Source organism: Ahaetulla prasina, chromosome 2, assembly GCF_028640845.1.
Source record: "Ahaetulla prasina isolate Xishuangbanna chromosome 2, ASM2864084v1, whole genome shotgun sequence".
In the NCBI taxonomy this organism is placed as follows: Eukaryota; Metazoa; Chordata; class Lepidosauria; order Squamata; family Colubridae; genus Ahaetulla; species Ahaetulla prasina.
Window position 1 is genome coordinate 156,900,089 of NC_080540.1, and position 24,220 is coordinate 156,924,308.

A 24,220-nucleotide genomic window follows, 5' to 3' on the forward strand; every position below is an offset into this window, starting at 1 on the left:
AAGAAATTATCTAAAAAGCAACCAGAGCCAGACCTTCTGTGGACCAAATTAATCTAATCAAACGTCAATTCTTTAATCTATTTCTCTGTCACCATATGGTGCAGTGTTTGCAAAGTCAGGTAATCTGCAGGTTTATTTTGGAGAAAGCTGTTCTACGGTATTTGTATTGACATCAATTGTCCCATTGGCTGTGAGGTCACTGTATTCCAGCCTTCCCCGCTTTTTGAATTGTTAAGAGTAGAACACGAGAGCTGCAGTTCAATAGAGATCATGGGCTTATAAGCAAACAGCTTCGGTTTATATTTTCACGGAAACTTAAGGGGGTAAACAGTGAGAACGGAAGTGTTCAGCAAAGATAGTGAGTGTCAATCTAAATTTATGTGCGAATAGAAAAACAGAAAAAAGTAAAACATTGCTGGCACCTATTTTTGGATGACAGCTACTGTATTATTTTACCTTCTTGATGATGGCTAGAACTAAACGTGCAAGGTACCAAGCAATCTGCCTATCATTTTACTACATCGAGAATTATAAAAAGTTCCTTATTATACTGAGAGTTATAAATAGTTCCACTATCTGAATATGGAAACTTTCCTGATAGCTTTTTGGCACCCACTGAATAATAAAGCCTAAAAGCATCATAGCATTTTAAGAAACAAAATGTGAAGCACCTATAGAAGCCAAGGCTGCACCCCTGTGCTTGTTGTTATAAAGACTTCTTAGTGAATCTTTTTAATAGGACAGCTCTAAAAGGCAACCATAGAATAGAATAGAATAGAATAGAATAGAATAGAATAGAATAGAATAGAATAGAATAGAATAGAATTTTTTATTGGCCAAGTGTGATTGGACACAAAAGGAATTTGTCTTGGTGCATATGATCTCAGTGTACGTAAAAGAAAAGATACATTCATCAAGGTACAACACTTAATGATAGTCATAGGGTACAAATAAGCAATCAGGAAACAATATCAATATAAATTTTAAGGATACAAGCAACAGTTATAGACATACAGTCATAAGTGGAAGGAGATGGCTGATGGGACTGATGAGAAGATTAATAGTAGTGCAGATTCAGTAAATAGTTTGACAGTGTTGAGGGAATTATTTGTTTAGCAGAGTAAGGGCATTTGGGAAAAAAATATCCTTGTGTCTAGTTGTTCTGGTGTGCAGTGCTCTATAGTGTCGTTTTGAGGGTAGGAGTTGAAACAGTTTATGTCCAGGATGTGAGGGGTCTGTAAATATTTTCACAGCCCTTTTTTTGACTCGTGCAGTATGCAGGTCCTCAATGGAAGGCAGGTAGCAATTTTTTTTTCCTGCAGTTCTAATTATCCTCTGAAGTCTGCGTCTGTCTTACTGGGTTGCAGAACCAAACCAGGCAGTTATAGAGGTGCGTGCCTTTTCAATACCAATATCGAATTAAAAAAAAACAAAACCAAGTATGCGAATTCAATTTCTTTTTCAAATGAGCTGGAAATGAAGTTGTGTTGACGCGCTTGTGGGCGTCCCCTTGTTTAAATGCAATTATTCTACTGAGCAGTTGTCAGTCCCCTCGGAGACGTGACATTAGACCGGCAGCAAAAAGACGATCTTCCCACGTCTGTCTACACAAAGCACTTCCGCTCACGCGATCGCCTTTACTGGCGGAACTGAGGGCAGTTGGGCTTCAAGGCGGAAATTCAGCTTCATGCTGGGAACGGCAACTGGGGGTGGCGTGGGGGGGGGTGAAGCTGCCTCTCTTTCTCTGAGTTCGGCGCGGGGAGGCAGCAACACGGTAATGGAGGCGGTAAGTGAAAGAGGGTGGTGGAGCTTTCCTGGGGGAAGAGTTTTAGTTGCTCCCTGTACCGGATAGTGTTTCTTTTGTGCATCTCTTCTTTCTTAATGAGAACAGGCGGTACCCCAATATAGTATACGTTTTATCGGGATTATTGGGGATTGGGTCCAGATAAGTATTTATTTATACATTTAGCATTTGTAATAGTCAATATATTGGCTTTGTACATGATAACGTTGGATAGGGCAAGCAGATTAGTCCACATTCTTCTGCAAACGTTGGTTGCATTTGAATGGTGGCCCGGTTTTTACTTCTAAAGTGGAGTATGATATATGTTTATATATGAATATTTAGAAGTATGGTATAGTATTTATGTTACTTAAGATTTGGGCTAAGATTTAGGTTTGATTCTAATCCTGGCAGCTCACTTGGAGTGATTTGCACTTACTGTAGTTAGTGTCTCACAGTCAAACCTTGTATTTTGGGGAAATTTCGTGTGGAGCTCCTTGATGAAAGGAAGGACGTCGGTCTAATCAATTATTTGAATGAGAGACCCCTTATTTTGGAAAAGCGATTAATGCCATAAAAAGATTTTGCCTTGCATTGGATGTCAGTTCTCGGCTGGAGTTTTGCAATGGTTTGATTTTTGAATTTCTTTGGGCAAATCGTGTTTTGAATAGGCTACAGCAGGACCTATTTTTTAAAAAAGGCTGTATCTCTATGTGATCTCCAAAAGCCATATTGCATGAAAGAAAAATACATATAGACCTGCATATGTATTTCTGATTTTATAGCCATGATCTTAAGCGATAAAAACCCCTTTCTCATATTATACATAATTAGAAAATATTGCACTGTAAGTCAGTTATCTCATGGTATAAAGAACTGGGGCTTGCTTAAAACTGTCAGAGATGGGACAAAGTTATAACTTAAGCTAAACTTGTATGTTTTTCTCTGTTCGTTCTGAGGCAGATCATCAAGTTGTTTTGTTATTTGACATTGTCTTTCCATGCTAATGGCATATATAATTTATCCTATCTTTAAAAAAGAGGAATTCTTGATCACATCAGAAGGCCCTGCTTTCATCTGTAATGATACATTGCAATCTCTTTAAACAAAAGTATCTTAATCACTTTAATTAAATTTTAACTTAAGCATCAAGCAAAGCACGCTAGAACTCAGTCTTATAAAATAAAACTATTCATTGTAAATTAAAAAAACCAAACAAATTTAAAACCTTACTTTTAATAGAAAGGATAAACTGCAGATTGCAAAAATCTGGGTTTTATTTTTGAGACTGACCATTTTTGTGTTCCATAATTAATGTTTATGAATATGTGCTGTTTATAGTAGACCGACTAACACTAATACAGCATTACAAATATTAATGGGAGAGATTAATACTGGAAGAGATGCCAAAAAGAATTGTATGGAAAGATCATAATGTGGTCATAGAATTACAGCCAGACATTTTTTAGTCTTGGGAAAAAAAATTTAAGAACAACACTGCATGTGCAAACTACCAGCCAGTTAATGAAATACCAGAATTGTTTAAAATGTTTACAAGATGCTGTGTGTGATTTTGTAAGCTTGCATAAAAAATGCAAAAGACTGGAAAAGATTGTTTTATACTAATTTCTAATGTCAAAAAAGTGTGTTAAAAATGCTCAAATTATAGAACATTTGCACTTCTCTTGCATGCTCCTAAAAATAATCTTCAAGATTTTGCGATCAAAATTTCAACAATACATGGGATGAAAATTACCAGATTATCAGTTGAATTCAGAAGACATAAGGCAGAGGCATAAGATCCTATTGCTAATACTCAACTGATAATAGAAAGGGCAAGGAAATTTCAAAAGGATGTCCACTTCTGCTTAATTGGTTATGCAAAGGCTTTTGACTGTATAGACCATAATACATTGTGATAAGCCTATAACAATTTGAATTGTGTTTGGATTCCAGGATGCTTTTGATTTGACTATTTAAATTAACCTTTTCTCCTTCTGCTCTACATATCCATCCTGTCTAATACATACAATAGTACACTGAACCCCCAATTTAATGGACTGATGTGGGAAGGCATATCTGTTACAGAAAGGGATATTTGTTAAAGCCATTGCATAACAAATGGAAATTTTTCAAGCCCTAAACACATGTGTACATATGAGAATCTTACTGATGGTTGTCAGTAAGGTTTTGCTGCATTGGGTTTCAGTGAAGCTGATACTAGACAAGTGATCACTTCGAAGAAAATGATTTTCTAATTTTAACTGAACCTTGCAAATGTGTCACTCGGTGTCTCCAAAGTCAGCATATTGCCCCCAACAATCTGAGTCCTCATTTTACCGACCTCGGAAGGATGGAAGGCTTAGTCAACCTTGAGCTGGTGAGACTCAAACTGCGGAACTGCTGGCAGCCGGTAATCAGCAGAAGTAGCCTGCAGTACTGCATTCTAACCACTGCGCCACCAGGGCTCTTATATATGGAATATAACAGAACAATTAATCAGTGGAAGGACTTGCCTCCAGAAGTTATAGGGACTCCAGAACGGGAGATTTTTAAGAAGAGGTTTGACAACCATTTGTCTGAAATGGTATAGGGTTTCCTGCTTGAGCAGAGGGTTGGAGTAGAAGACCTCCAAGGTCCCTTCCACAACTCTGTTATTCTTTTATTCTGAGTACATTGCCAAACATTGGATATTGCTTGTTGTTTGGAGTCAAGTCCAAATTCACATTGTAGCAAATAAAATAGATCTAACAAACAAAATTGAGGTTGTGCTCTTTTTATCCCAGTCTTTTAGACTTGGCTAGGGTCAAATCCACCTTCTTTCTTTGCCTAATCCTACCAGACCCAAACTGACTTCTCCCTGCCCCCAGACAACGCCCTCTGCAATCTCTTTTGAACCAAAAAAATAAAAGCTCACAATGCAGCCCAAATAAAGGAATTGCAACATACTGTAGTAACAAGCTTGAGAACCCCAAAATTCTATCCTCCATCTGCTGATACCTCAATATTCCATCTCCTTTACAGTGGATTTCCCCAGCTCTGTTATCCTCCTGAAAAGGTTATTTTTGCGTAACAATAGAAATAACCTAAGGTCATAAGGAGGATCTGCCTAGCTTACCTAAATTAGGCAGCAAATCAGATCCCTAGAATTCCCTGTCTTTTAGACCTCAGCTTCCACCTGTATAAACATCTTTGGGGTCCTTCTTTCTTGTAAAGCAGACACCCAACAATTGTTGCAATCAATATGGTTTTTCTCAGTAGTGTGCCTTGTACTACTGAATTTTTCACAACACAGATTTAGTCTGTTATAGCTGAAATCTACTGAACTGAGATGCATTAAATCAAGAGTCTGCTATGCTGGCAACTTTATAGCTTGGAAATATTCACAGCTGGACCATGTCATTCTCCGGAAATGGCAAAGATACCATTAATTGTGGGAAGACGCTAACATTTTCCTGGGAGACAGGAAATAAGAGAACACAGTTCTATCTCTCCATTGTTGGGAATGAACCTCTAGTAGAAGACTCTACTAGTGTTTACAAGAAAGTAAACATATCTTTGTTTTGTATTTTATCATAGTATTCCTGTGAAATAGATACGCTGAATAATAGTGATGAAATAAGATTTATAGCTTTACAAGTACGTTCAGCTACATGGCACCTCTTTTCCTTCTTCATCTGCTCAGTTTGTTTTTCTGTTGGCATGTCTCCAGGTGGGTTAATATGTGAGAAGGAACAACATTCTAGTTATTTTGAATGAGGATTACATTGTGTAGATTGGATGTAAGTTAGGTTGTATTGGCTAACCAAGATAATGGTTTATTTTTTAAAAGTTAAAAGGTGCTTTTCCCCCCCAACGAAACAGGATCTTTTTTTTAATATTTAAGAAAATAGGGGATGCAATTCAGCTTTGACAAGTCAGTTCTCCCCTCTGTCTTAGGAAGCAATTCTCTTTTAATATACTAAAATATCAAAACAAATTAGGTTATTTCCAAAGCTCTTGATATGCAAATACATTCAGATTTAATCAATGAATCAAGAAATGTTTGCTAATAAGGTTTTTTAACTTGTTGGCATTCCTAATTATTACAACATTTCAAGGAACAATCGGCATTCAGTGTTGCAGGAATTATATCCCAGGACATTGCACCTCCTTGATTTCTATCTTTCTCTATTTTTTTAGGGTGCAGTTCCTGAGAGTGGGCTGGAGAAAAAACTGCCCTTATCTGAAGGTGAGTGAGGCACAAAGACTGATTTATGACAAATTTTGCTTAGTTTGGATCCCTGGCTGGAATCTATTGCAAACATTTTTCTATCCACCCGCCTTAACAACAACAAGATTACAGAAATAAATAAAAGCAGTAATTTAAACAAAAATTTAAAACGAAAAATGTCAGGGTTACTTTCTCCTAGAAATTTGTCAAGTGAATTGGTGGATTCTGAGCTTGGAGATCTACTTTCTATTATCTTTTGTAAAGTTTTGTCTATCCTAGTAACTTAAGCTTCTCCATCAATTTCCAGAGACAGACAGGCTGGCCTCAGCATCTGAAGACTCTCTTCTTCTAACTTCGCAAACAAATTTCTTTCTTATAGCTTTGAAGGCAATCTTGGAAATTGAAGGCGAAATTTCTGCTGAAAGTTAAAGAGGTTGCAGCACTTGGAACGAAGCTTCAATTCTGTTTTTTTCTTTCTTAAAGATATTAGATTTAATTGAGCAAATAGCAGTGGGTTGTGCAAAGTGCTTAGATATGCTTGGATTGTTTAAAAAAAGCATATATAATATGGTTTTCTGATATATTTAAGCTTCTTAGGAGCATGAATTTTTCTGCTCTGATGTTATTTTGTTAAGGGATACCTTGTAGTTCTCTTTGTCTTCCTCAAACAGATGGCGATTCCAACAATGGCATCTACACATGCTTCATGAAGTCACATCGCTGTTATGACCTCATTCCAACAAGCTCCAAGCTCGTTGTTTTTGATACATCTCTGCAGGTAAGTAGCTACCTGGTTTGATGGGAAGAGCAGTAGCAGCTTCTGGGGAGTTGGGATTCATTTCCTTTAACTGAAGAAAAGTAAAATTGGGCTACCAACAGATGGAGATTCTCTGCCTTTGTGAGTAGGTAGAAAACCCTATAAAAATGAATTGGAAAATTTTGTGAGGATTTGTATGTTGTGTACCTGCTCCAGGTTCATAGAACCCCTGGCATCTTGAGTGCAAAGTTGTGGTTATAATGATCAGTGGTTTGGGTCAAAAATGGCTAAACTTCGCTTTTAAAAAGGTGATAAATCTCATAAAATTTAGTAATGGAATTTGACATTTTGAAACTGATATATAAGGGTTAGGATCTAGTTTTAGGCAGGATAGAGCTACTCACCTGGTTTGCAAATTATATTACCATGTTTTATTAAATCAATCACAACCAACTAAATTCATGAATCAAAACCCACTAAACCAGATTACATTCCAGCACAAAGTGTGAATTCAGTCATATTATAATTAAGTCATAAGTTAGTTATATTTGACTTCAACCGTGGCTAAGTATGAATTTGATTCCTGTAAATATGATGTCTCATTTAGATACTAAGCATGCTTAGTATCCAAATGAGATACTAGATTTAAATCATTTAATCTCTCTTTTATAGATTAAAAATGCTGGTCTGCTCCTGAGCAGGATAATCTCAGGAGCAGACCCCTCTCTAATCCCTTTACAGAGGGATTTAGGTAGTAGGCAAACAAATGCAAAATAAGATGCTTTTCACAGCAGCAGTGCAGTCTTTTGTATGTGTTGCTTAACCTTTTCAATAGCTGACAAAGCATTGCAAAAGTAACCTTCTGAAATTCTTGGGAAAATGTGAGATTCTTGTTCCTGAGCCTTTTTCTAATTCAGGATTTCCCTCTTCCATGCCTTCTAGACTGATAGATTAATGACTTCCATGATCCTCAAAACTGCCTAGATTTAGGTTGAAGGATCTTGGCAATGAAACCCAAGACTTTGGAAGGGCATCAGATTTACCGTACTATAATTTTTTTCTCTGGAAGTGTCACAGCCCCATATTTGTGTGGATTCTAGGTGAAGAAAGCCTTCTTTGCATTGGTGACCAATGGTGTGCGAGCTGCTCCACTCTGGGACAGCAAAAAGCAAAGCTTTGTGGGTAAGAGCCTCCTTGCTTCATCTTCTTATCATCTTCTTACCCTGACTTCTTCCTCCCAATGCCTTGGGTGACCTCTTCACACACCCTTTTTATCCCCTCACAGGAATGCTGACAATCACAGACTTCATTAACATCCTTCATCGCTACTATAAATCGGCCCTAGTAAGTGCCTTTGGACTTCTGACTTCATTAAGAGAGCTCTTGGTTGAACAAGGTCCTTCACACAACTATGACATTTTGCCCGTCTGAGTATTGCAAGAGTTTATTTCTAATTTTCATTTGTTAAGGAAAAAAATTAATATATATGGGTGTATTGTGACCCAGGCCCAAGTAGGTAGTAATAAACATAGTCCGTGGAAAAACAAACTTTATTCGAACAGCTGGGAATTACTTCATTCCCAGCATCTTCAACTCAAAGTAAAACAAATGCATCCCAACACAAATTCTTCAGTTATCTCACAAACCTTAGTCCAATTAGGCAAACTGCCAAGGGCCCTTCCTGGCAAATGTCCAGAAGCCACAAAAACAAAGATGTACACGAAGCAGAGGACGAAGCAGAAGACGCAGCTACAGCGTTGTTTTCCGGCAAAGCTGAAACACCGATGCTGGTCTGTTTTAAGCCTTATGGGAGGGGCCAATCATCTCATGGCCCTACTCCTGAGTTGTCCTCTCTGCTTGAGCTGCTCTTGCCTTCTGGCAGCTCTTCTCGTGCGTGCATTAGGAACAGGCTCCTCCTGTTCCTTTGCCTCACTACTATCAGTCTCTGGAGGCTCTGGAGTCTGCACCTCACTTCCCGATGGCCCTGGCCTCTCCTCAGCCTCATCACTGTCCAACTCCGTTGCCAGATCCCTAGGGTGCTGACGGACCACAACAGGGTGAATCAGCTAATGTAGAGAGTCAATTTTATTTTGGAAGTGGTAGTTTATTAATGGGTCTTCATCCAGCCGTGAAAATACAAGGGTTTTCAGGGTAGGAAACAAGGAGAGCAAATAACGGGAAGGTGGGGGGATCAAACTATAGGTAATCCTCAATTTACAACAGTTCGGACTATTGATATATTAACCATCAATTGTGTTGTAAATGTTGTACCTTGATGAACGTATCTTCTTTTATGCACACTGAGAGCATATGCACCAAGACAAATTCCTTGTGTGTCCAATCACACTTGGCCAATAAAATTCTATTCTATTCTATTCTATTCTATTCTATTCTATTCTATTCTATTCTATTCTATTCTAACGGCACTAAAAAAAGTGACTTATGACCATTTTTCATACTCATAACTGTTGCAGCATCCCCATCCCTGATTTACATTCGGATGCTTGATAACTGATTCTCATTTATGACGGTTGCAGTGTCCTGGGTCATGCGATTCTCCTTTTGCGACTTTCTGACAAATCAAACCAGATTCACTCAAAAACCGTGTTACTAATTTAAGACCTGCGGTGATTCACTTCACAGATGTGGCAAAACTCACAACACGTTCCTCACTGAGTTCCTCACTGAGCCACATAAATTTTGGACTCCATTGTGGTTGTGGGTTGAGGACTGCCTGTATATGGAATACTGAGATACAATAGCAATGAGCACTCGTCTCCTTTCTCAACCTCCCACAGTCCACGATGCACATCATGGTGGCCAAAATGCCTTATTTATGCTAATTGGAGGGCAATGAAACCTGGATTTGAAAAGAACTGGGAGAAGCTTATGGCTTGTCTTGCAGTAATTGCTGAAGAGGGGCTGCTTTCACATACTTTGGAGCCAAAGCCCTACTTGGTTGGAACATGTCCAAGATCCTGCCAGGTTGGCAGCTACTATATGACATCTGGAGCAGGGGTCTCCAACCTTAGTAACTTTAAGGTTTGTGGACTTCAACTCCCAGAGTTCCTCAGCCAGCAAAGCTGGCTGAGGAACTCTGGAAGTTGAAGTCCACAAACCTTAAAGTTACTAAGGTTGGAGACCCCTGATCTGGAGGATTAAATTCCATCCTCAGCAAGCTAGAGCACACACTGGCCAGCATGGGTGGAGGTTATTCGTTGCACTTAGCCCTAACACTCTTTCTTGTGTGTCCAGGTACAGATTTATGAGCTGGAAGAGCACAAGATTGAAACATGGCGAGGTAATGGCAGAAGGGTTATTATGATGGGGCAAAGAGGATATGGGGTATTTCTGGTGAAGAAGATTGGAAAAAATGCCCTGGGTATTTCCAGATATTGGAAACCCTTCTTTTCACTGTTAGGCATCTGATTGTACACCAGATTTGAGCCTTTGGGCTGTCACCAACACGGTGACCAGAAAGCCATCCAGTGTATATTTTCTCTTCTTAAAAGGAACACAGCTAAATAATCTTTCCTTTCTCTTGCAGAACTCTATCTGCAGGACTCCTTCAAGCCATTGGTCTGCATTTCACCCGATGCCAGGTAGGGGGCTCCACCCACATGGGATTGTCCGCTAATCTGCTTCTGCATTTTTGAAGTGCCACTAAAAGGCTTCCTGCCATCTTCCCATCTGACGTGCTTCTTCTTTTCTGGAGTCATCACCAGTTTAGACGGTCTTTCAATCGCTCCTGGTCTATGGATTATCTCCTGTCAGCCCTGGATTAGCTATTAAGGAAAATAGGCACATGCTTAGACTCTGGAGGGAAGGGGGCCACCATAGAGTTTTTCCCTTTAATACTGTCACACTCGGTTTAAATTTTCAGCTCTTAATGTTTTGTCAATTAAGCGATGAAAAGGCTAAGGGACATCCCCACTTGTCTTCATCTGGTCCTGTCTCTTGTATTTTGGGCATCTTGTGCCACGTTATTGTGACTGCAGGTAGTCCTCAATTTACAAGAGCTCATTTAGTGACTGTTCAAAGCTACAATGAACTGAAAAAAAAGTGACTTATGGCCATTTTTCACAGAACTTTTGTAGCCTCCTCATGACCATGTGATCAAAATTCAGATGCTTGGCAACTGGTTCATGCCGATGACGGTTGCTGTGTCCTGGGGTCGTGTGATCACATTCTGCGACACTCTGACAGGCAAAAATCAATGGAGAAGCTAGATTCACTTAACAACCGTGTTACTAACTTACCCACTGCAGTGATTCGCTTAACAATTGTGACAAGAAAGGTTGTAAAATGGGGCAAAACTCAGTTAACAAATGTCTCACTTGACAACAGAAATTTGGGGCTCAAAATTTGTGGTGATAAGTCAAGGACTACCTGTATTATCTCTTTGAGACTCCTCTAAGCCAGGAGTCTGCAAACTTGGCTCTTTTAAGACTTGTGGACTTCTTGTGGAGACTTGTGGACTTCGCTCTTTTAAGACTTGTGGACTTCAACTCCCAGAGTTCCTCAGCCAACTGAGGGACTCTGGGAGTTGAAGTCCACAAGTCTTAAAAGAGCCAAGTTTGCAGACCCCTGCTCTAAGCAAATCAGACCAGAAGTTTAGTTTTGCACCTCTTTATAAAAGAATGTTTGTTACTATCTTATACACATGCACTGAGGATTATGCATTCAGAGCTGTGCAGTTAATAGTCTGTTAGTGCAGCTAATAGACTTGCAATAATAATGCAAGTCAGGTTTCAAATGTTGTCTTTCAAAAGAGCTGGAGGGTTCCTTTGCCAATTAAGATTCTGTCTTACATAGAAAGATTGGGGAAATACGGTGGAATGGCACACCTACTTTAAGTGTTTCTACTCAGTTACTGTTCTGTAAACACTTGTACTAATAGCTCTTTAACAGTAGCTATTAGTTACTTTACTTCTTCCTCACACCTCTTCCTCTCTCCCTTCCACATATACACTTCTAAGAATGTGAAGAACTGCTGTTGGTACTTAATGAATGCAATGCAGCCTACTGCTATCTCCTACCATGGGCCAGAAACCACAGCTATCCGCAATCACACCTTTGTGTTTTTTCTTTGCTTCACTCTTTGCTATTAAATCTTTTGAAAGATGAAATCATTTGTTTCTAAGAAAAAAAAAGTTAAATTAGTAGATATACGCATATCCAATATATACCAGCAAACCTCTCAGGTTAAAGTAAGGCCTCTCCAAGACCTTTTGCTGCTTGATGTAGAAGGGGAAATGACTCACCTCACTCTTTTTTCTCCTTTCTGCTTAATAGCCAACACCAATCAAGGTTTTTTGTTTTTGCTTCTGAGGGGTAGAATTTCATAATCCCCTTTTCTTCTCCCAGGCAGCTGCTGCAAGAGCAATAACAAATAAATTCTCACATTGTGGCACCACTGAAAAGAGAATCCTCTCTCTAATGGTTCTCTTCTTTGCTTCAAGGGGAAGGGATCTCATAAATAATTTAAAGCAGAAGAGCTCTGTGCCACTGATGGTCTAGATCAGGGGCCTGCAAACTTGGCTCTTTTAAGACTTGTGGACTTCAACTCCCAGAGTTCCTCAGCCAGCTTGTGGAGTTGAAGTCCACAAGTCTTAAAAAAGCCAAGTTTGCAGACCTCTGGTCTAGATAGATATCGGAGGGAGGAGGATTTCTATCTAATGTGTTGGAAGTTTTTTCTTGAGTCTTGGAGGATGGTGGACTATAAATTAGAGCAGATCTCAGAAACCTTCTCTACCTGCATGAAATCTGAACTCCTCTCAGACTTGAGGACAGATCTAGGAATCCCAGCTACATATCTTAGTTCCTCTTTCATATCTGCTACTCATCCCCACTAGAGTTTTAGCGACATCCTTTGTAGAATGAAGGGGGTAAAGTAGACATCGGAGTGCCTTCTTAGTTTTGATATGCTCCTCCTTCTTCTCTTGTAAAGCCTGTTTGATGCTGTGACTTCTTTGATTCAAAACAAGATCCACCGGCTGCCTGTCATTGACCCCGAGTCAGGCAACACTCTGTACATCCTGACACACAAGCGCATCCTCAAATTCCTCAAGCTGTTTGTGAGTACTTCTCAGTGCAAGCCAGCTTGGCTTTTTCTGTTCGCATTGTTGAGAGTTGTGTGTGTCCCCTTTCTGTGGACCATTGCTTTTTGTGTAGCTGTGAGATGCCATTTTACTTTTCTCCACAAAGCTTCAGCGTGCTGTTAGAATCTCCCTCTTGTGATCCCGCAGATTGCTGAGTTCCCTAAGCCAGAATTCATGACCAAAACCCTAGAAGAGTTGAAGATTGGTACTTATGACAACATTGCAAAGGTGCAGACCAATACGCCTGTCTATGTTGCGCTGGGCATCTTTGTACAGCATCGGGTCTCTGCATTGCCTGTGGTAGATGAATCAGGTGAGAAGCGGCATTGTGGAATAGAGTGTTGTGGTCCGCCAACAGCCCGCGGAGCTAGCAGCTGAGTCGGACAGCGAGGAGGCTGGGGAAGGCCTGGACGAGGGCTCTGCGTCAGAGGCAGAGATGCGGCCAGGGCCATCTGGGAGTGATGCACGGACTTTGGAGCCTCCAGAGGCAGATAGCAGAGAGGCAGAGGAACAGGAGGAGCCTGTTCCTAGTGCACGCATGCAAAGAGCTGCCAAAAGGCAAGAGCAGCTAAAGCAAAAAGGATGTCTCGGGAGTAAGGCCAGGAAATGATTGGCCCCTCCCATAAGGCTTAAAAGAGCAGCAACAGCTCTTGGGCTCTTTGTAGGAAAGCAGTGTTGCTACATTTGTTTCTAGTCAGCGGCTCTTGTTTCTGAACTTCATGGGGCTTTGCCAAGAAAAGCCTTTGGCAGGGTACCAAAGAAGACAAAGGTTTGTGATAAGGCCGAAGGACTTTTTCTGAAGGATTTGTTTTGGAATTAATTTGGACTATGCTGAGAATGAAGTAATTCTCAGCTGTTCTAATAAAATACGTTTGTTTAGGACTGATTGTGTCTGGTAATAACTACTTGGGCCAAGGTCACAACGCAGAATTCAAATGCTATTAGTTTTATTAATGAAAAAGTAGCAATTAATAAATTAATAAAGAACTCTCTCTGAAATAATAAAATTCTGTAGTTCAGTCTCCCACAGATTCCCATTATCCGGGGCCTCACGTGGTAAAATTCCCAACTAAATTTTGTGGAAGGCTTTAGTTAGTAGTAATACATTTTCTTGTTGACTAGCTTGGATGGAAAATTAGGAGGGTATTCTTACCCCTGTGTAGTAATCACATATTATTTTTCTTTTGAATATAGATTGGTTGATTTATGAGGCTCTGTAACCCATTGATTTAGTATAGCAGCGGCCCCAAACCTTTTGGGCAACAGGGAATGGTTCAGTGGAGAAATTATAGTTAAATATACCCAGTTTCAAATATATCCAGTTTCTGTCTTGTTCTGTGCATGAGGCAAGGTGATGAGCTCACATATATCTCTGCATTGTAGCAGGAAGTTTTTTTTTCCAGTTTCTTCCAACTTAAGTACATTTTTCCTGATCTTAGCTGGAAAGCTATAGAAAATACTGAACTTCAGCTTTTCTCTGTTTTTCAGGCCGGGTTGTGGATATTTACTCCAAGTTTGATGTTATTGTGAGTATTTCTGGTAAAAATTGCTTACAACATTATAGGAGTAAAATGTGCTGTTTTGGCTTACCCACTTTCCTTATTTTTTTAAAAAAAACCTTATCAAACATAAGCTTTGTTGTTGTTAGTTGCGAAGTCGTGTCTGACCCATCGCGACCCCATGAACAACGTTCCTCCAGGCCTTCCTGTCCTCTACCATCCTCTGGAGTCCATTTAAGCTCATGCCGACTGCTTCAGTGACTCCATCCAGCCCACCTCATTCTCTGTCGTCCCATTCTTCTTTTGCCCTCAATCTTTCCCAGCATAACATAAACTTAAGTTATCTTAAATCCAGTTTGAAAGCTAAGTTGAAAACATTAATTAGTTTGCTACCCTCACCTTGTCAGCAGACAGATATTTATGTAAACATTTATATATTTGATGGCCTAAAAATATGTTGGAGATTTAATATTGGGAAAAAAATCCATGTCTTTGGGTGGAAGCTGGTATAATATTGAGTATAGAAGCGATGATCCTATGGAACTGCCCTGGTTTAATGACATGGAGTCCAAGAGATCAGATAGCCTTAGTTATGTAAGTAGACCTCACTTACTGAATGCCTTGTGCAGCAACTGTTCAAAGTTATAACAGTGCTGAAAAAAATGATTTTGAGACCAAGACACAATTTTATGATCTTTCCAGCATCTGTCCTTTACTCATGTGTATTATAGTCAGTTACTACATGTCCTATGCCCAGCCCTATTACTCACCCCCTATCTCCCATGCAGAGCAGAGAGATTGATTAAGCAAGCAATCTAATTAGGCAGTTTCTCCTATGTTTGACCTATTTTTTTCCTCACAGAGAAGAGAGATTAGAGAGGAAGGGCTTACAAGAGAGTAAGCAGGCACACACTATCTATACACATCAAAAGGAAGCAGCTGTTGCTGGTACATTCCCATTGTATGCCTGCTTATTCTTTTTTTAATCCCTCTCCAATGAATGTAATTACAAGTACTAATTTCCTTCTTGCTAATTATTGCAGTGCTGGGATGAACATTCTGGGGAGTGGGGAAAAGGAAGGCTGAATTAAAATCATAAATGCAGTAGTGATTCTCCATATGGAATTCGGCACAATTTCCCAATTATGGTAGCTAAATGAGGTTATCCATACATGGCTTTCTATCCTGTCCAGATAAATCCAGCTGATGAAATTTGATTGTGTCTGGAACCAGAAAGAAAATTAGAGGGGGTTTAATACTGGTGTCCTCTTCCTTTAATTTGTAGCATACAGCTTGGATCATTTGAGATTTAATATAATGCTTATGGTTCTGTCCTCTTGTGTTTCTACCCCTGGAAAAATTCTTAAATTTCAGTAGGACATGACCCAGTCTTCTAGGATGTGGTAGTGCAAATATTGGCTGATAATTGATTGCAGGTTATTCATATGATGGCAATATTTGCTGTGACAGATGAGAAATGATATTAATTCTCTGTAATACAAACATTACTGGGTTTAAGCAACTTCTGTTTGTAGACATTGGGCACACTTGATCAATTCAAGCTCATCAAAGCAAGTGTATGGAGAGAGAGAGAAAATGTTGGAGTCAGTGAAAGGCAGCTGTGCCACCAGATTTTTTTCATCTTCTTATCTCTCTATCACCAGAATCTGGCAGCAGAGAAAACCTACAATAATCTGGATGTAACAGTGACCAAGGCATTGCAGCATCGCTCACAGTACTTTGAGGGTGTGCTCAAATGTTACAAACACGAGACTTTGGAGACAATAATCAACAGACTAGTAGAGGCCGAGGTAAGTCCAGTTCCCCACTTCTGGCTAAATTCAGTAAAGGAAAGGAATGTTCTTGTAGCAAGATGGAGCCAGAGGTGCTCATAAAATACAGTACTTTTGGCTATTATTAAGATTAGTCTCGACATTGCTTTACTGTCTTTCATTGAGATTAAAACTGTGAAGTAGTCCAATAAGTTTGTATTTGGTTATGTGACAATGACATAATACCATAGTCATACTAACTGAAGGAGGGGACTCTTCATTTCCACAGAAAAACTTGGGAAGCTTTTGAATCACCCAAGAAAGAAGGTAGGGAAAAACTTGGGCTGAGATATTATTGTGATGCCAGATTTCCTTTTCATCTAGGGTCTAGATCCATGATGGCGAACCTATGGCACATGTGCCACAGCTGGCATGCAGAGCCCTTTCTGGGGGCATGCAAGCCATCACCCAGCTCAGCTCCACCATGCATGCGTGCGCGTGCCTCCCGCCGGCCAGCTGATTTTCGGGGATGGAACCATTGCGGGAGACGCACACGCATGCACAGGGGAGTGCCCCCCCCCCACGGCCCGTTTTTGGTCCCAGGAGGCTACAGGGAGGCCTACTAGGCCCAAAATGGGGCGCACGAAGGGGGGTGCGCACATTGCATTATGGGTGCCGGCATGAGTGCGTGCTTTCAGCACACAACAACAAAAAGGTTTGCCCTCACTGGTCTAGACAATTGTATCATCCTGGGATGACCACCAAATTCTTCATTGTGTAAAATAGGCCCTCACAAAACTTTCTGTAACCAACAGGTTCATCGGCTGGTTGTGGTAGATGAAAACGACGTGGTGAAGGGCATCATCTCCCTCTCTGATATTCTGCAAGCGCTAATGCTGCCGGGGGGTCAGCAGCAAGAAGGCTGAATCCACTCATTTGGGCCTGAAATATGGCACAGCTGTCCTTCCTTTATCACTCTTTTGGCCAAACAGCTGCAGCGTAAAAGGAGGCCACGTGGTCCACTTAAAAGCCAATCTTCACGGAGTTCGTTCTCATGGCCTCTCCCTCTTCAAATCTTGGTTTCCTGAATCTTCAAGACCTGTTGTTCCTTTGATTTAGAAACACTGATTTCGTACGCGGAATGTAACCTCAGTTAGATAACACTGGCCATTTTGGGATGGGAAGAGCATGTGTCAGATTTCCTGAGGGAGTGTGACATAACCATGTGTGGACACAAACTCAGACCTGTAGAAAATCCAGAATATAGATCTGAGTTTAAGTTAAAGCAGAAGGGCAGTACCTGACAGTTCTTCCATTTATTGGTTTGCACATCCTTTGCATGTCATGTGCATCTAAGAAATGTATGTAAATGAATGAGAAACCCAATCTAAGTATCGCCTGCAACCATGTCCATCAATTACTTTCTCCCCTTCTGAGACTCTCTGATAGGCATCTTTTATGCTACCCAGCTCCCATTGCTCATAGTGCCCTTCCTTGTAGCAGAGCTAAACTTTGTTTTAGATGTTCCGAATGGAACCCATTTCATCACTGGAGCTAAAAATCCCTTTTGGGGCCAGGATGGTGTGATATTGTTTGGCTTCCTGCGCTATTAGAATTTGCTGATCTGTGCAGGGAGAGGCCTCATTTGTCTTCTCTCAATACTTCCCCGTGAAAGGACCAGAGCCAGAAACGATTCTGCCTGGAAACATTTTGATCTTATTTGCAACACAATTTATTTATTTTTATTTGTTTTGAAAACCGGGGCCTGTTCTTCTTTACTAAAGTATGTCTTTCCTTATTGTAAAGATATTGCCTTGCCAAGAATGCTATCTCTTTTGCACATTCCTATATTGCTTTCCTCTCCAGGTAAATTGTACAATATATATTTTTGTAAAGCTGTAGTCCCTATCTCCATTCCTCTGTCCGTGCTTTTACTTTCAAGGAGAAAGCTTTCAAGAGTTCTTTGTGTCACCTTAAGGGGGACTTGAGAGTATGCTTAGTAATTATTTCAAGTCCGTGGACAAGATTTAACCTTAACCCTGAAAAAGCCTTCCTTTTATTATTTACTACATTTTTGAGAGTCTGTACTTAATAAAAGATCAATCTGAAATTTTAACCTGCATTTTCTGAATAATGAATGGCTCTTGGCAAGCAGCGTAGAAAGGAGAGGAAGATTATTCTGATTTCAGAGACCCATGTTAGCCTACACGTCAGCTTAATTCATGAACGTTATTTCAGAACATCATTTGGTCCGGGCTGGTATGTTTTCTCCATAATTTCATTTCCCCAAATTTTAATTTTGAGACATTGACATTGGATGCTTCTCCCTTTCTTACATATTTACTGCTCTAGGTACCTATATAATTTGAGAATATTGTACCTCTGCAGCTATGCATATAAGAACATCATCATATAATTTTTATGTCTGTATTCAAGAGTTTGGGTTTTTTGCATCTTTGACATCAGTTTTTCTCGAGGAGTGTAGAGTTAATCAGCTCAAGTGCACATCAGGTTTAATGACAAATCTCTTCAGATAGCAGCTTTTTTGTTGCTACTTCACTTCTGCTATGATTATTGAGTCTTTCACATTACATTTGCATTTTTGCACTACACACACACAAACATACATATACATACAGATATACATATATTCACATACATATAGACTAAAGTGACCAGATTTCAGCGATGGCAAAGCGGGACACCATTGATGGGGGGGGCTGCGCATGCGCGCTGAGTCTCGCCACCTGGCTGAAGGAGGAGGAGCGGCTGCTGCTTCTCGGCTCTTCCAGGCAGGCTCGGCTCTCCTCTCGGCTCTTCCAGGCAGGCTTGGCTCTCCTCTCGGCTCTTCCAGGCAGCGGGCGATCTCGCGCCCCCTTCTCCGCCACTCCCCCTTCTCCGCCTCCTCCTCCTCTTGTGTTGCCGCCTCCCATTTTCAGAATGGGAGTGGGGGGAAAAATCGGGACTTTTTTGAAATGCCGCGGGACGCGGGACAAATTATTAAAAAGCGGGACTGTCCCGCCAAAAGTGGGACGTCTGGTCACTATAATATAGACACACAAGCACACATTTATACATGCAGTTCTCTCTCCACCACCCTGTAATGTTTTGGAATATATTTTCAAAATTAAAAATGTACTTAACTAGTTCAACAAGGTTGGAAACCTATGCACTCATGTCTCTGAAATGCCACTTCTGTTATAGGTTGTGTGCTCCAAAATGAAGAGGAATTGCTGACTACTTCATTGCTTATATCAGCTCAGCCTGTGACTTCCGTTCAAAGGCCAGCGATTCAAGGGTTTTCTCCTCCATTTGGAAATGCTAGTTCTCGTAGTCCACAGCAGCCTTCCGAGCTGCATATTTTTTTCCATGTTCTTTTTGAGCCCCAGTCTAGCCAAAATGACTAGTTCCCTCTCCCCTTATCCTATCTTGCACTGACTTCCAGGTCTTAATTAGTATCTCTGTCTCAGTCCCTCCTCCTCTCCTCCCCAGCGTCCCTATGGCCAGGAATGTGCTGAGCCAGCCTCCCTACCCAGTTTACTAGATGCCTATTTGTTCTGCCTGTGATTTATTTTAAAAGGCAGAAATCCTCAGGCACTTAGCTGGAGCCATGGGTGAGAATGCCATCTCCTAGCAAGAGGAGAAGGCAGATGAGCAAGTTAGGCCCTTGGGAATAGAGTGGCTCACCACTGAATAAGCCAATATTGCAGACAATCAAGATTCAAGTTCAAACCTTTATTGTCAGAGTACAACATGTGTATAATGAGATTGGGTGAGTCTCCCTGCATGTACCACCACCCCAACCCAATACAATTCGCAGTGAAAGACAGTAAAAGAAAAATCCGTAACCCAGTGAACCCTACTAACAAGCACACAATCCTACTGCATCGTGTCAACTTATTGCACATCGCGCCGGTCCCGCAAGTCAATCATGAGCTCAGGGTGAAGAAAGAAGGTTGCCAGCAAAGCTCTTTTGAAATCACTTGTGGTTTACTTGAGGCTGTTAGATTATGCTTATGTGGTGGGTAACAGCCTGGGTAAAAAAAGCTGGTGACTGCTTAACTGGCTGGTTTTGGAAAAGGAGTGAACTCTTAATGGGCTACCATCCTGATACGATGGGGCTAAGATTGCTGGATAAATAGCATCTGTTCTGTTCATTTCTCTGCCACTTGAGACAATGGAATCTCGCTTGGTTTCTCCTCTAACCCATCCTCGGATGGTTCCTTTGCCCAGAATTTGTAACCTTCAGTTATAGGAAAGTTACTGAGCTAAAGTTCTTGAAAGATCTCTGATCAATAGGTAGAGTATAACTTTTTGTATTGGCTGGGACCTATATATCATTGCAATCTCTTGGGGAATGTACCCCAAAACCAGAGGAAAGGGCTTCATCCATATAGCCACTTGCAGCCTTAGACATCCAGGTGGGAAAACAGTGCATTATGAACCTTACCTTTTCTCATGCCCCTGTCTCCTTAGTTTTATCCTCAAAGCAACAGTGTCAGATACTCAAGTGCGAGTTGATAGGCGATCCAATGTCACCCAATGAACTTCACGGTCTAGTGGAGAATTTGAACCTGGATCTCCATCTGAGTCCCAACACTGCTCTTGCACTGCACATTGAATCACAATCGGGAAGAATGCTGCTACAGCCTGTATTGGAAGATGACCGGTGAGCAGGTTGTTCCCCCACAAGACAATATGTGGAGAACAGCCCGGAACTGCATTGTATCCCAATAGTCTGAGTCTATTGTACCATCGTGCAATTACTTTTGGTCTTCGCTCCCCCACCCCCACATGAACACGAGTGTTGATACAGCACATTCCCCACAGGGTGGGAGTAGGACAAGCAGAGAATGGCTAAAGCTGCACCCCTTGGGTTGGGACAATTTGGGCTTTAAATATTCTGTATCCGTTGCTAATAGAAGACAGAACTGGGCTGATAAGAGGAGCAGGTGGAAGACCAGGAGCTTCTGGGTTGCCAATTTCAGCTTTCTCAAGTCAGGCAAAAGGCCTGGGGAGAGTGGCAACCATGGATAAAAAAGAGGGATGCAAGCATAGATTCAGAGGCTGATAGAACATGACAAGCAGTAGCCTTGTTGCAAACTCCGGAAGACATACAGTACCAAAATATTTTCATCTCAGCAGGTGTGGATGTGGAGGTAGGTTTGCGTTTCTTGATTCTGAATGTGGATCACAGGGAAAACACAGGCTGCAGGTGTTAAAAGACTTCTGGGTTGATGTCGAACTAAGCATGTGATGCTGCTTGCTTGGATTTGACATCTCTCAATCAGGGGGACTCTTCGTATATCTGATACGGCTTCTATCAGCAAACTTTTGTGGATTCTAATTCGTGCCTCTACCAGACAGCTGAAATAATAAAGTTTTAAGAATAATACAGTTTAGCCTAGATTTTTTTCAAAAAGGAGGTGAGCTCCATTACTCTGACAGTCCTGGATTAAGGCTGTTAATTGGGGATTCTCACCAATATCTCTTGCCAAACCCAACAGTTGTCTGTTTCTATAGAACAAATGCCAAGGTGTGTGTGTGTGTGTGTGTGTGTGTGTGTGTGTGTGTGCAAGAGAAGGCTGTGTGTGATGATGATTTACTTGATTTTTCCAACAGAATCAGTGTGGACTGACCTACAATATATATTACTGTATATATTACTTGTATTATTTTATAAGTAACTCAAGGTGGCAAACATGCATAATATTTCTTCCTCTTTCTATTTTCCTCTTCAACAACATCCCTGCGAGGCGATGTGGAATGAGAGGGAGTGACTGGTCCAAAGTCATTTAACTGGCTTTCATGCCTAAAGGAGACGTAGAACTCACAACATTCTGGTTTCTAGGCCACCCACTTAACCACTGCACCAAAAAGGCTCTTATTTCTTTACCATAATAACAGTAACAGAGTTGGAAGGGACCTTGGAGGTCATCTAGTCCAACCCCCTGCTCACGCAGGAGACCTATACTAGGAATCCGAACCGCCGACCTTTCTTATTGACAAGCTCAGCGTCTTCGCCACTGAGCCACCTAGCCAGGCTAACCAGGTTGTCTGGTACTAAATTGCTCATTTCAGAGCATGTTTTTTTTCCTGTATAATTAAATTATGAAAGCTGGTTTTAGATGTTGTCCTTGGTATGACAGTGTAAAACATCTATATATTGGTCTGTGCTGTGAAAGCAGGAATACTAGCAATTGTTTCATTTTTTTCCCAATGGGGCATGCTGGAGACCATCAGGCGAACAGTATCCATTCATTTGGTTTGCTGGAATGCATGTCAGAAATTTTCATCTCAGCACTTTTCCCTATGTAAAGTCTCCCGTCCATCTTTTCCTGTCAGATTTTGGAAAGTTGACAAGTTTAACGCAGAAGTAAAACAGATCTGATTACAGATATAACAGGTGAGCTCTCTGGGCCAGGAAAATTACATATTCGCTTCGCTTTTGGGACTGATGATGGTTTTACACGCCCAGAAATTCAGTTTTATTCTTTCAAACCCAAGAGAATATTGGAAAATAATTATGCAAAAGGGGCTCACCCCTCCAGCTGATTTTCTGTCTATCCATCAGCAGTATTATTTTCCAAAAACAGAACAGAACAGAACTGTACTGGTGTACCGAGGAAAAGCCAGTTAAAGAATGATCAAGATAAATCACAGGCCAAAAACAAAGCTGGGGGCTGCTGAGGAAAAACATGGCTGGAAAAATTCCTTCAATGTATCCTTGGGGGAGACATTGTAGTAGCTTGTTGCCAACTCCTTCATTCTAAGTAACCCCCCTCCCACACACACACACAACTTGCCCTGCGCTTTCCAATTGGTGTGTACAAATGTAGAAGCAGCCTAACAGGAAAGCATGAACATGCACATACGTGTTACTTGACTGCATAGAAGAAAGTATCAAATCTTCCTACCATCGCTCTAGTAGAATTTAAGGTATTCAAGAAGCTAGGCTCTGCATCCTTTCTCTGGCTCGCTTTTAAAAGTGGTAAAACCCATCTTAGTACCGTCATTCCAATTTACATAAAAATCATAATGACCTTTCAGGATTATTATGTGATCTAAAAGCGTTCTGTACACCACGTAGCAATAATTAGTACCAGGATCTCTGCATCTGGAGATTCAGTCATCGGCTTTTTGAAAACAGTGATATCGGAACAAACGTTGCCAAGCCCCAATCATTTTCCCACCCTCCCATATAATCAAAGGGGTTGTGTGTCACTGGCAGTTCTGCTAACCACTCCTGTTGTTGCCGTCTGTTGCCAATGCAGTTGCCATGCTGGCGCTCAGTTGCTAGGTTTCACTTGGAGCCGGTGTGGGAGTTGTGCTGAAGTCTCTTATTTATTGGGAAATTTTGGAGGATGGGGGTGGAGAAGAAACAATTGCATTTACCTGAGGATGAAGGGTGAACGCTTGTTCTTGAGAAGAAGAAGTAACAAAGCAGTTGGGAGAGAAAATGAGCGATGGGGCCAGGCTCCATCCGACTGTTGCCGACAACACAACGGGCATATCTGAGCTCAGAATATGGATAAGGAACAAAACTTTGGTAGGATCCGAGTTCCTCTCCAGCTCATTCTTTTCTGAACTGATGGGGAAGGCTGCCAGAATTCGCCTAGGCCAGGGGCCTTACAGCAGCTCTGCAAGGCTGCCCTTGCCTGAAAAACCTCTGCTTTTGGACTTCTCTCCTACATGATTAGACACACCTTGAGGCAGTGAGGAGAGACGATGCTCATGTCATCTTTTTTCTTGCTGTGTCATGGTGAACTATATAGTGGACTCCATAAGCTCTGAAGCTCCTTTTCAAGATACTGTCCACAAGATCTTTCTGAGTGGAACCCCCCACCCCCCACCCTTCTTCCAATTGATTCTATTAATATTTTCTTTGAAGCCAAATGCCGCCACCTGCCAGAAAGATCAGGAGAGGGAAAAGTAAATAGAGGTGACCATTGCTCCTCTTTGGTCTTTCCATTGCTTTCTAAAATAGGGCAATCAAGGAGATAAGAACATAAGGCCGCTGTTGTGTCTGCGCCCCCAGAGCCGGCCCTCCTGCCAGAAAGTGACTTGGAAAGTGAGGGGGAAGGGCCGTCAGGAC

The 24,220-nt window shown here is 41.2% G+C and overlaps 1 protein-coding gene across 1 annotated transcript; it reads left to right on the forward strand.

Moving 5' to 3' along the window:
* The first annotated feature begins 1,704 nt into the window (after window positions 1-1,704).
* PRKAG1 (protein kinase AMP-activated non-catalytic subunit gamma 1) lies at window positions 1,705-18,241 on the forward strand. Its single transcript, XM_058169341.1, has 12 exons — window positions 1,705-1,786; window positions 5,966-6,014; window positions 6,668-6,774; window positions 7,854-7,935; window positions 8,039-8,097; window positions 10,009-10,054; window positions 10,301-10,355; window positions 12,704-12,830; window positions 13,002-13,167; window positions 14,343-14,380; window positions 16,018-16,164; window positions 16,941-18,241. The coding sequence occupies exons 1-12, from the start codon at window positions 1,778-1,780 to the stop codon at window positions 17,049-17,051; spliced, it is 996 nt and encodes a 331-aa protein (XP_058025324.1). The 5' UTR covers window positions 1,705-1,777; the 3' UTR covers window positions 17,052-18,241.
* Window positions 18,242-24,220: the final 5,979 nt, after the last annotated feature.

Bases quoted from the DNA above. Each gene is read 5' to 3' on its own strand.
- PRKAG1 (XM_058169341.1), top strand. The intron at 10,055-10,300 runs GTAATGGCAGAA...TTTCTCTTGCAG, and splicing joins CAAGATTGAAACATGGCGAG to AACTCTATCTGCAGGACTCC. The intron at 14,381-16,017 runs GTGAGTATTTCT...CTCTATCACCAG, and splicing joins ACTCCAAGTTTGATGTTATT to AATCTGGCAGCAGAGAAAAC.